Source organism: Liolophura sinensis, chromosome 13, assembly GCF_032854445.1.
Source record: "Liolophura sinensis isolate JHLJ2023 chromosome 13, CUHK_Ljap_v2, whole genome shotgun sequence".
Classification (NCBI taxonomy): domain Eukaryota; kingdom Metazoa; phylum Mollusca; class Polyplacophora; order Chitonida; family Chitonidae; genus Liolophura; species Liolophura sinensis.
Window position 1 is genome coordinate 24,762,923 of NC_088307.1, and position 12,550 is coordinate 24,775,472.

The 12,550-nt window shown below is 41.0% G+C and overlaps 1 protein-coding gene across 7 annotated transcripts; it reads right to left on the reverse strand.

The window, feature by feature from the left end:
- Positions 1-263: 263 nt before the first annotated feature.
- On the reverse strand, positions 264-12,299 carry LOC135480496 (PE-PGRS family protein PE_PGRS26-like). Of its 7 annotated transcripts, none has more exons than XR_010445935.1 (10): positions 12,230-12,299; positions 10,755-10,773; positions 9,029-9,103; positions 6,415-6,489; positions 5,294-5,368; positions 4,923-4,997; positions 4,182-4,256; positions 3,062-3,136; positions 1,573-1,646; positions 264-428 (listed from the first exon to the last, which is right to left on the reverse strand). XR_010445935.1 is itself a non-coding variant. In XM_064760340.1 (10 exons), the coding sequence occupies exons 1-10, from the start codon at positions 12,287-12,289 to the stop codon at positions 1,913-1,915; spliced, it is 708 nt and encodes a 235-aa protein (XP_064616410.1). In that variant the 5' UTR covers positions 12,290-12,299; the 3' UTR covers positions 1,801-1,912. The 7 variants fall into 7 exon arrangements, 6 of the variants coding, with proteins under 6 accessions (XP_064616410.1, XP_064616409.1, XP_064616408.1 ...); XM_064760340.1 differs by lacking the exons at positions 264-428; positions 1,573-1,646; positions 6,415-6,489 and adding exons at positions 1,801-2,016; positions 2,313-2,387; positions 6,043-6,117; XM_064760339.1 differs by lacking the exons at positions 264-428; positions 1,573-1,646; positions 4,182-4,256 and adding exons at positions 1,801-2,016; positions 2,313-2,387; positions 3,810-3,884.
- Between the last annotated feature and the right edge of the window lie 251 nt (positions 12,300-12,550).

Genomic DNA, 12,550 nt, shown 5'->3' on the forward strand with positions numbered 1-12,550 from the left:
GAAATCCCGCGTAGCCGGCAAACATACGACCATCAGCAGGTTGCTCTCAGACGTTAACACGTATGCCCGGAGAGGAAACCAGCATGAGCGGAACGAACTCACAGCGACCACATTGGTGACAGGCCCCTAGCTCATCGGTCCGCCATTGGACAACCTCGGCCGCGGAGGTTCCCAGCACAACAATTATTTGTAGCAAAATTTCCAGCAAATTGTGTTGACATATTACAAATTGGTCAATATTTGAAAAACCTTTGAACAACAGATTGTCGGCGTAATAAAACGTTTATTCCATGTCTATATGTACATTTGGCAAAATAACAAATCTCCTCGGTGTAATCTGGCCTCACCTTGGCCATTTCCAAATTCTAGACCTGGAAAAAGTTTTTTCTTCGGCCTTCCAAAGCATGAAGTTCAGCTGAAGACAAGTACTGAAAAGGCAAAATGGAAATAAGTGTTACAGAGGTATGCACATAAAAACAACGACTGAAATGAAGACGTGCAATTTTATGTAATTTCAGTAATTTTTGATAGTGAAAATATTTATTTTATTATGATGTTTTCACCGCATTCAAGAATAGTTCATTTATACAACGGCGGCCATCATTTTTGTGAGAGGAAACCGGCGGAGCCCTGCGGAAGCCCACAACCACCCGCAGGTTACTGTCGGACCTTCCAACTTAGGACCAGAGAGGAAGCCAACATGAACTGAACTTGATCGTACAGCAACTGCATTGGTGAGAGGATCCTGGGTCATTGCGCCACGCTGGCATGCTAGAACCACCTCGGCCACGGATAATGGAAATAAGTGGACTTCCCTACAGTCTTTAAATGAAAGTATGCACAGCTCTAATCTATGATGCATTTCACACAAAATAACAGTTATATACTGTCTTAGACTCACAGTCCTAGTTGGGTTCAATAATAATAATAATAATGGTAATGATACGCTGAGACATCAACACGTAAATGGAAAAGGTTTCACAAGCTTCGACCCACACTGCCAGGTTAAAACATTGTGTAACGAGGACAGATTTCCTGCAAAACATTGTCAGGTTAAAACTTTGCTTAATTTGGACAGTTCCTACCAATAGTGCCCGGTTAAAACTTTGCTCGACGCAGACGGAGTTCCCACTAACAGTGCCAGGTTAAAACATTGTGTAACGTGGACAGAGTTCCCACCAACAGTGCCAGGTTAAACCTTCGCTCAACCTGGACAGATTTTCCCACCAACAGTCCAGGTTAAAGTTTCGATCAACGTGGACAGAGTTCCCGCCAGCAGTGCCAGGTTAAACCTTCGCTCAACGTGGACAGAGTTCCCGCCAGCAGTGCAAGGTTAGCTTCATTCAACGTGGACAGAGTTCTTTTTTAACCACTTGAATTTATGACTTAAGATACTTCAAGAATACGGACCCAGGAGTCTTGGTCAAGCTCGCTTAAATGTGCGTTACCCAAACTTCAGGCTAGCCTACGCAGAGCATGGACTAGCCTCCCACGCCAGCCAATCAACGACAATTCTGTATCCCTCGCATTCTTCCATTTACACGTACATAAAATGTTAGGGCGTCAACTCACGTGATCTCTTAAATCCAGGTCTGGTTCCACCGCCGGCTGCCCCAGCGTCTGCACCTACTCCTGTGGCAGATGTGCTGTCAACAGAGGAGGGAATAAAGAAAATCTATAACTAAATTTAAGGTAAAAAGAAACACAAAGCGCTATTCAAAAAGTCCATGTTTTTTTGACAGCTAAAAATAGAGGAGCTTCGAAATCTTTCATCGCTAAAGATAATCCTTTATGCACGGGTGTGATTCCACCCAAGAGAATGTCCAAAATATATCACAGGCCTAATACCCAAATGAAAACATAACGGCCCGTTATTGCACTAAATGTAGCGGAACGGTGATTTTGGCGCAGTTTAAATCACGTGCCAGGACGTGAACTCACGTGATCTTTTAAACCCAGGTGTGGTTCCACCACCGGCTGCCCCAGCGTCGCCACCTACCTCCTGAAACTGATATGCTGTTAACAGGGGAGAAAATAAAGAAACTCTATAAATGAGGTTAAGATAAAAGGGAAAAATGATTTTCAAAGAGTCCAAGTTTGTCAGCTAAAAATAAAGCAGCTTCAAAGATTTTTTTTATAATTAAAGGTGATCTCTTACACACGCTTGCGATTCCACCACCTGGAAATTCGAAAATATTATACAATCCACATGTGAAAACATAACGACCAGTTATTGTACTAAATATGGTGGACTAGAGCTTTTAATGCAATTTTGTTCCAGTTTTAATTGATATGCCAGGGCGTGAACTCACGTGATCTTTTAAACCCAGGTGTAGTTCCACCGCCGGCTGCCCCAGCGTCTCCACCTACCTCCTGAAACTGATATGCTGTCAACAGAGAAGAAAATAAAGAAACTCTATAAATGAGGTTAAGATAAAAAGAAAAAAAACGATTTTCAAAGAGTCCATGTTTGTCAGCTAAAAATAATGCAGCTTCGAGTGAGTGAATGAGTGAGTGAGTGAGTGCTTCTGGTTTTATGTCGTACTTAACAATTTTCCTGTCATATGACGACGAAGGAATCCTTAGAGTGCATGTAATGTGCCTCCTTGTTGCAGAACGGCTTTCCACCGCTCTTTCATCTATTGCTCCTATACTGAGAGGCCTTACCGAAGGCAAGTAAGCCGCCCCGCCCAAGCAATTATTCTGATGCGGGTCACCAGACGTTGCACTATCTCCTTCATGCTGAACGCCAAGCGAGGAAGTTACAACTTTCTCTTTTAAAGTGTTAGGTGTGACTCGACCCAGGATTGACACTGGATGTACAATTCCCGAAGCCGACGCTCTACCAAGTGACAGGGCCGGTTAAGCAGCTTCAAAGTCTTTTATCATTAAAAGGTGATCTCTTACACAGGCTTGGGATTCCATCCCCGGGAAATTCCAAAATATTATATAATCCACATATGAAAAAATAATCACCAGTCATTGTACTAAATATGGTGAAGAAGAGATTTTCGTGCAGTTTTGATGCAGTTTTAAATGATGTACCAGGACGTGAACTCACGTGATCTTTTAAACCCAGGTGTGGTTCCACCGCCGGCTGCCCCAGCGTCGCCACCTACCTCCTGAAACTGATATGCTGTTAACAGGGGAGAAAATAAAGAAACTCTATAAATGAGGTTAAGATAAAAAGAAAAAAACGATTTTCAAAGAGTCCATGTTTGTCAGCTAAAAATAATGCAGCTTCGAGTGAGTGAATGAGTGAGTGAGTGAGTGCTTCTGGTTTTATGTCGTACTTAACAATTTTCCTGTCATATGACGACGAAGGAATCCTTAGAGTGCATGTAATGTGCCTCCTTGTTGCAGAACGGCTTTCCACCGCTCTTTGATCTATTGCTCCTATACTGAGAGGCCTTACCGAAGGCAAGTAAGCCGCCCCGCCCAAGCAATTATTCTGATGCGGGTCACCAGTCGTTGCACTATCTCCTTCATGCTGAACGCCAAGCGAGGAAGTTACAACTTTCTCTTTTAAAGTGTTAGGTGTGACTCGACCCAGGATTGACACTGGATGTACAATTCCCGAAGCCGACGCTCTACCAAGTGTCAGGGCCGGTTAAGCAGCTTCAAAGTCTTTTATCATTAAAAGGTGATCTCTTACACAGGCTTGGGATTCCATCCCCGGGAAATTCCAAAATATTATATAATCCACATATGAAAAAATAATCACCAGTCATTGTACTAAATATGGTGAAGAAGAGATTTTCGTGCAGTTTTGATGCAGTTTTAAATGATGTACCAGGACGTGAACTCACGTGATCTTTTAAACCCGGGTGTGGTTCCACCGCCGGCTGCCCCAGCGTCGCCACCTACCTCCTGAAACTGATATGCTGTTAACAGGGGAGAAAATAAAGAAACTCTATAAATGAGGTTAAGATAAAAAGGAAAAAATGATTTTCAAAGAGTTCAAGTTTGTCAGCTAAACATAAAGCAGCTTCAAAGATTTTTTTTATCATTAAAGGTGATCTCTTAAACACGCTTGCGATTCCACCACCTGGAAATTCGAAAATATTATACAATCCACATGTGTAAACATAACGACCAGTTATTGTACTAAATATGGTGGACTAGTGCTTTTAATGCAGTTTTGTTTCAGTTTTAATTGATATGCCAGGACGTGAACTCACGTGATCTTTTAAACCCGGGTGTAGTTCCACCGCCGGCTGCCCCAGCGTCGCCACCTACCTCCTGAAACTGATATGCTGTCAACAGAGAAGAAAATAAAGAAACTCTGTAACTGAGGTTAAGATAAAAAGAAAAAAACGATTGTCAAAGAGTCCATGTTTGTCAGCTAAAAATAATGCAGCTTCGAGTGAGTGAATGCGTGAGTGCTTCTGGTTTAATGTCGTACTTAACAATTTTCCAGTCATATGACGACGAAGGAATCCTTAGAGTGCATGTAATGTGCCTCCTTGTTGCAGAACGGCTTTCCACCGCTCTTTGATCTATTGCTCCTATACTGAGACGCCTTACCGAAGGCAAGTAAGCCGCCCCGCCCAAGCAATTATTCTAATGCGGGTCAACCAGTCGTTGCACTATCCCCTTCATGCTGAACGCCAAGCGAGGAAGTTACAACTTCCTCTTTCAAAGTCTTAGGTGTGACTCGACCAAGGATTGACACTGGATCTACAACTCCCGAAGTCGACGCTCTACCAAGTGTTAGGGCCAGTTAAGCAGCTTCAAAGCCTTTTATCATTAAAAGGTGATCTCTTACACACGCTTGGGATTCCATCCCCGGGAAATTCCAAAATATTATATAATCCACATATGAAAAAATAATCACCAGTCATTGTACTAAATATGGTGAAGAAGAGATTTTCGTGCAGTTTTGATGCAGTTTTAAATGACATGCCAGGACGTGAACTCACGTGATCTTTTAAACCCAGGTGTGGTTCCACCACCGGCTGCCCCAGCGTCGCCACCTACCTCCTGAAACTGATATGCTGTTAACAGGGGAGAAAATAAAGAAACTCTATAAATGAGGTTAAGATAAAAAGGAAAAATGATTTTCAAAGAGTTCAAGTTTGTCAGCTAAAAATAAAGCAGCTTCAAAGATTTTTTTATAATTAAAGGTGATCTCTTACACACGCTTGCGATTCCACCACCTGGAAATTCGAAAATATTGTACAATCCACATGTTATTCAATCCACGACCAGTTATTGTACTAAATATGGCGAACTAGTGCTTTTAATGCAGTTTTGTTGCAGTTTTAATTGATATGCCAGGGCGTGAACTCACGTGATCTTTTAAACCCGGGTGTAGTTCCACCGCCGGCTGCCCCAGCGTCTCCACCTACCTCCTGAAACTGATATGCTGTCAACAGAGAAGAAAATAAAGAAACTCTATAAATGAGGTTAAGATAAAAAGAAAAAAACGATTTTCAAAGAGTCCATGTTTGTCAGCTAGAAATAATGCAGCTTCGAGTGAGTGAATGAGTGAGTGAGTGAGCGCTTCTGGCTTTATGTCGTACTTAACAATTTTCCTGTCATATGACGACGAAGGAATCCTTAGAGTGCGTGTAATGTGCCTCCTTGTTGTGGGACGGCTTTCCACCGCTCTTTGATCTATTGCTCCTATACTGAGACGCCTTACCCAAGGCAAGTAAGCCGCAACACCCGAGCCATTAGTCTGATGCGGGTCAACCAGACGTTCCACTATCCCCTTCATGCTGAACGCCAAGCGAGGAAGTTACAACTTCCTCTTTTAAAGTCTTAGGTGTGACTCGACCGAGGATTGACACTGGATCTACAACTCCCGAAGCCGACGCTCTACCAAGTGTCAGGGTTGGTTAAGCAGCTTCAAAGTCTTTTATCATTAAAAGTTGATCTCTTACACACGCTTGGGATTCCATCACCGGGAAATTCCAAAATATTATATAATCCACATATGAAAAAATAATGACCAGTTATTGTACTAAATATGGTGAAGAAGAGATTTTAGTGCAGTTTTGTTGCAGTTTTAAATGACATGCCAGGACGTGAACTCACGTGATCTTTTAAACCCAGGTGTGGTTCCACCGCCGGCTGCCCCAGCGTCGCCACCTACCTCCTGAAACTGATATGCTGTTAACAGGGGAGAAAATAAAGAAACTCTATAAATGAGGTTAAGACAAAAAGGAAAAAAAATGATTTTCAAAGAGTTCAAGTTTGTCAGCTAAACATAAAGCAGCTTCGAAGTTTTTTTATCATTAAAGGTGATCTCTTACACACGCTTGTGATTCCACCACCTGGAAATTCGAAAATATTATACAATCCACATGTGAAAACATAACGATCAGTAATTGTACTAAATATGGTGGACTAGTGCTTTTAATGCAGTTTTATTTCAGTTTTAATTGATATGCCAGGACGTGAACTCACGTGATCTTTTAAACCCGGGTGTGGTTCCACCGCCGGCTGCCCCAGCGTCGCCACCTACCTCCTGAAACTGATATGCTGTCAACAGAGAAGAAAATAAAGAAACTCTATAAATGAGGTTAAGATAAAAAGAAAAAAACGATTTTCAAAGAGTCCATGTTTGTCAGCTAAAAATAATGCAGCTTCGAGTGAGTGAATGAGTGAGTGCTTCTGGTTTAATGTCGTACTTAACAATTTTCCAGTCATTTGACGACGAAGGAATCCTTAGAGTGCGTGTAATGTGCCTCCTTGTTGTGGGACGGGTTTTCACCGCTCTTTGATCTGTTGCTCCTATACTGAGAGGCCTTACCGAAGGCAAGTAAGCCGCCCCGCCAAAGCAATTATTCTGATGCGGGTCAACCAGTCGTTGCACTATCCCTTTCATGCTGAACGCCAAGCGAGGAAGTTACAACTTCCTCTTTCAAAGTCTTAGGTGTGACTCGACCAAGGATTGACACTGGATCTACAACTCCCGAAGTAGACGCTCTACCTAGTGCCAGGGCCAGTTAAGCAGCTTCACAGTCTTTTATCATTAAAATGTGATCTCTGACACAGGCTTGGGATTCCATCACCGGGAAATTCCAAAATATTATATAATCCACATATAAAAAAAATAATGAAGAGTTATTGTACTAAATATGGTGAAGAAGAGATTTTCGTGCAGTTTTGTTGCAGTTTTAAATGATGTGTCAGGACGTGAACTCATGTGATCTTTTAAACCCGGGTGTGGTTCCACCGCCGGCTGCCCCAACGTCGCCACCTACCTCCTGAAACTGATATGCTGTTAACAGGGGAGAAAATAAAGAAACTCTATAAATGAGGTTAAGATAAAAAGGAAAAATGATTTTCAAAGAGTTCAAGTTTGTCAGCTAAACATAAAGCAGCTTCGAAGTTTTTTCATCATTAAAGGTGATCTCTTACACACGCTTGTGATTCCACCACCTGGAAATTCGAAAATATTATACAATCCACATGTGAAAACATAACGACCAGTTATTGTACTAAATATGGTGGACTAGTGCTTTTAATGCAGTTTTGTTTCAGTTTTAATTGATATGCCAGGACGTGAACTCACGTGATCTTTTAAACCCGGGTGTGGTTCCACCGCCGGCTGCCCCAGCGTCGCCACCTACCTCCTGAAACTGATATGCTGTCAACAGAGGAGAAAATAAAGAAAATGTATAAATGAGGTTAAAATACAAAGAAAAAAACGATTTTCAAATAGTCCATGTTTGTCAGCTAAAAATAATGCAGCTTCGAGTGAGTGAATGAGTGAGTGAATGGGTGAGTGAGTGCTTCTGGTTTTATGTCGTACTTAACAATTTTCCAGTCATATGACGACGAAGGAATCCTTAGAGTGCGTGTAATGTGCCTCCTTGTTGCAGAACGGATTTCCACCGCTCTTTGATCTATTGCTGCTTCACGGAGACGCCTTACCGAAGGCAAGTAAGCCGCAACACCCGAGACATTATTCTGATGCGGGTCAACCAATCGTTGCACTATCACTTTCATGCTGAACGCCAAGCGAGGAAGTTACAACTTCCTCTTTTAAAGTGTTAGGTGACTCGACCCAGGATTGACACTGGATCTACAACTCCCGAAGCCGACGCTCTACCAAGCGTCAGGGCCGGTTAAGCAGCTTCGAAGTTTTTTTTACCATTAAAGGTGATCTCTTACACACGCTTGCGATTCCACCACCTGGAAATTCGAAAATATTATACAATCCATATGTGAAAACATAACGACCAGTTATTGTACTAAATATGGTGGACTAGTGCTTTTAATGCAGTTTTGTTGCAGTTTTAATTGATATGCCAGGACGTAAACTCACGTGATCTTTTAAACCCGGGTGTGGTTCCACCGCCGGCTGCCCCGGCGTCGCCACCTACCTCCTGAAACTGATATGCTGTCAACAGAGAAGAAAATAAAGAAACTCTATAAGTGAGGTTAAGATAAAAAGAAAAAACCGATTTTCAAAGAGTCCATGTTTGTCAGCTAAAAATAATGCAGCTTCGAGTGAGTGAATGTGTGAGTGAGTGAGTGCTTCTGGTTTAATGTCGTACTTAACAATTTTCCAGTCATATGACGACGAAGGAATCCTTAGAGTGCGTGTAATGTGCCTCCTTGTTGCAGAACGGCTTTCCACCGCTCTTTGATCTATTGCTGCTTCACGGAGACGCCTTACCGAAGGCAAGTAAGCCGCAACACCCGAGCCATTAGTCTGATGCGGGTCAACCAGACGTTGCACTATCCCTTTTATGCTGAACGCCAAGCGAGGAAGTTACAACTTCCTCTTTTAAAGTCTTAGGTGACTCGACCGAGGATTGACACTGGATCTACAACTCCCGAAGTCGACGCTCTACCAAGTGTCAGGGCCGGTTAAGTAGCTTCAAAGTCTTTTATCATTAAAAGTTGATCTCTTACACACGCTTGGGTTTCCATCACCTGGAAATTCCAAAATATTATATAATCCACATATGAAAAAATAATGACCAGTCATTGTACTAAATGTGGCGGACTAGTGCTTTTAATGCAGTTTTGTTGCAATTTTAATTGACATGCCAGGACGTGAACACACGTGATCTTTTAAACCCAGGTGTGGTTCCACCGCCGGCTGCCCCAGCGTCGCCACCTACCTCCTGAAACTGATATGCTGTTAAGAGGGGAGAAAATAAAGAAACTCTATAAATGTCCATGTTTGTCAGCTAAAAAGTAGAGGAGTTATGAGTTAGAACTGTTTTATCATGTTTTGTGCACAACTGCCGTCAGCTTCTAAATTTAGCTAGCCACTGTTGAGTTATATTGCTGAGTTCAGGGCCTGCTGTCTGCCTCTGCCTTAGAACGTCCCAGAATACCCCCAGTTCGGGGCCTGTTTGTTTACAAGTGTTCAAGAATTTTCTTATTCTAGACAATTCCACTAGTCTATATAAGACCTATGGAAGCAGGTCAAAGGAGGAGAAAGGAGAATTATTGAGAGTTTTGGATGCTGTGCGTTACTTTAGTAGGCCTTTTGTGCTGAATTTTGGTGTCTTTATAGCCTCTGGCTTTATTATATCTTATCTCCACCGAGCACTTGTTCAGTCTGAACTTATATATTTCATTTGTGCTCTTGTGTACACAGTGCTTATTAGTACACGGACCCTGTCTGTGGAATTTTGTGTATATTTCGTCGTACACTCAGTTATACTGTGGATTTTCCCTCTTATTTGTGCATTTATGCCTGTATGGGTTTCCGCATTGTGGAATATATGCGTCCGTTTGGACTTGACACCGTTGTACATGTAAGTACTTTAATATTTGTATAGATACTGCTATCCTTTCTTGTTAAACTTAAGTACTTTAGTATTTGTAAAAGTCTTGTAATCTGTTCTTGTTAAACCTAATAAATTGTTGTAAAATAAAATCTGCTGGTTCAACAGATGAGAAACAAATATCTAAATACCGTTCAAATAAAAAGAAAAAAGTAATTTACAAAGAGATGAATACATTTCCTATCTCCATCGATCCCCAAAAAACTCGTATGTTGCGCAGGAAGATGTACAATGACACTATCTATCATGCGTGGGACACCAGACATGATGACGCACAGCACAATGACACCGAGTCGATCATTCATTCGGAGCACACCAGAAATGCTGCCCCACTGTACAATGACTTCGGGTATATCAGCCATGCAGTGGACACCAGGCATGCTTCCACACTCTACACTGACACCGTACTAGTCGAGCGATCCAGTCCCAGTATCGCCATTTATTAGAACATAACATATAGCGAGACTTGAGATTGATCTCGTATCTCCGGTTTCCCAGGCGGATTCCGACCAATTCTTAACAATGACAAAAACGGATTAGTCCTTTGCACAAGTCCATCCTGCTCCAAATTTGTACATAACGTTTGCCGTAAAAATTGTTGACCTATAGGCAGACATACAGACAAAGCCGGCTGGTTGCCTAAATATACACTATTTAAAAAAGGAGGTTTTCGACTTCATGATGACCGTTCTCGGAAAGCGTTATGTAAATTTGTCAGTCTGTTTCCACACATTTGGCTGGTTAAATCAGGACTCAGCTTCTACTGAATACTGTTATGTGCCTCGTGTATTAAGCCTTTGAAATAAACCGGATTTTTTTGGAATATACACACAAGTACAGTTACACATAGAATTACAGATGGTTGTTCTCCGTAAGTTCATTTGTACGGACGCTATAACGCGTGTAACAAATGTAACATGCACACGGTCGTAGTTATATGGTTTTAATTTATTTGTGAACATAAACTGTGTTATGAGAAAAAACATCACTTACGTGCTCTTTTCACCAGGGCCTGAAAAGAAATTAGAAACAGATTAATATAATCGTCGGTATTCAAAGTCAATAGTTATCAGAGAGATTTGCCAACTCCGCAAATAATTGCCTCGATGTCAAACTATTAATGGGTAATTTTTTGTATCTTTACAAAGTCATTTGTTAAACGGTCATCTCATGGCGAAAATATAGGCCTATTCTTGGGTCCAGGCCAAATATACGTATAATGCCGCTCCACTAGAAAGCCACGTCAAAGACACCAGACGCACAACTCAACCACCCAGGAAATATTAATTTTAAAACTAGGCATGACATGACTAAGTATGTCTACCATAAACTTAACATATTTATTTGATTTGTTTATTTGATTGCTGTTTAAAGAAACTACTCAAGATTTTTTTCACTTATACAGTTTTATGGGTGGAGGAAATCTGATTGCCTGGGATAAACCATCCACCTTTGTCAAGTTACTGGCGAAGTTTTTCACGTCGACGTACACATATGGCGAGACACACCCTAATGGTGGAGTCAAAAATATTGTTTTTAAAAAATCCCATATTGATAGGAGACATGTGATATTCAATGAACATTAGACAGCGCGTTGTAGACCTGTTATTGCCACCAAGGTACCACAAACAGTGACAGCAGGAGTATCAAATCCACTTTGCAATGTCGGGTTTGAACCTCTGATTCCACAACTGGTACTTCGATTTAAAGGCCAGCCAAAACGGAAGAGAAGAATTAAGGCTAAATTTTTACGAGACGCATTGTATTAACAAAATTGTAATTTTTATAACTTATACGAGCACCAGCATTTTCTGCTGTATAGTTACAAGAAACAAGAAATATATATTCATATAACAATAAAATTACCTCCCCCACCCTAAAAAAACCAAAACAAAACAAATGTGCTCTGTGTAACTTGCATCTCTTCATAACATGGATTGGTTTTAAAAGTTATTCAGCTTAAATAAGAAAAATATTGGTATTGTTGACTTCACAAGCGTATTGTAAGCAAATTTTGAAAATGTTAATTTTATAGATCAAAGACTAAAACAAATACGAGAGAAAATGTCACAACGTCATGTACTTCGGGAAAAATTCATCTCAGCTGAAATGAAAACAGAAAACCTGTATTTCCTCTGACAACTTTTACTCAATTAGTGTCAGACTGAAAGCCAATAGCTTGATTTTAACTTTATATTTTGACTTAATATTTCGGCTTCATTTTGACTCAGTGTACACTCTTTACGATGCATGTGTAATAATTGCCGAAATAATGAGCAAAAATGAAGGTGTCGGTTTTTGGATGAATAGTACTAGTGTGTAAAACAAGTTTTGGACAAAATTTTGCCTGAACGAAGTTTTTGACCAAAATGTTAATACGGAATACATAACGCTATGATAATAATAATTATATTAGTTACAATACTAATAATTATAATATGTAAAAGAAAAAAAAACTGTCAACTCACACCAGCCACAAGAGGCAGCAGTAAGGCGCACAGCGCTGCGAGCTTTCTATAATCCACCATGATGACCTTCTGTTCACAAACCGAATGAGAAAAAGCTAATCCAAAGCTGGGATTATATACGGCTCGGCCACAACAGGTGAGCAAACGCCACACACACTTTAATGTGTCACTGACGTTTACCGTTCATTGTTATAAAAGGAAAAGCCAATATAACGGATGCTAATAAAACCGCCAAAATGTCCCCATCTAATATTTTGGATTCTTTTGTCGGGGCAATGGGATATGATTTTGGTGCACTGACGCAGTAGGATAGGTAGTAAT

What these genes read in the sequence shown, in the direction of transcription:
- LOC135480496 (XM_064760340.1), bottom strand. Translation starts at nt 12,289, where the DNA reads ATGGTGGATTATAGAAAGCTCGCAGCGCTGTGCGCCTTACTGCTGCCT. An exon ending in ACCTGGGTTTAAAAGATCAC is followed by an intron (nt 6,118 to 9,028) that starts GTGTGTTCACGT and finishes CCCTGTTAACAG; the next exon opens with CATATCAGTTTCAGGAGGTA. An exon ending in ACCTGGGTTTAAAAGATCAC is followed by an intron (nt 5,369 to 6,042) that starts GTGAGTTCACGT and finishes CTCTGTTGACAG; the next exon opens with CATATCAGTTTCAGGAGGTA.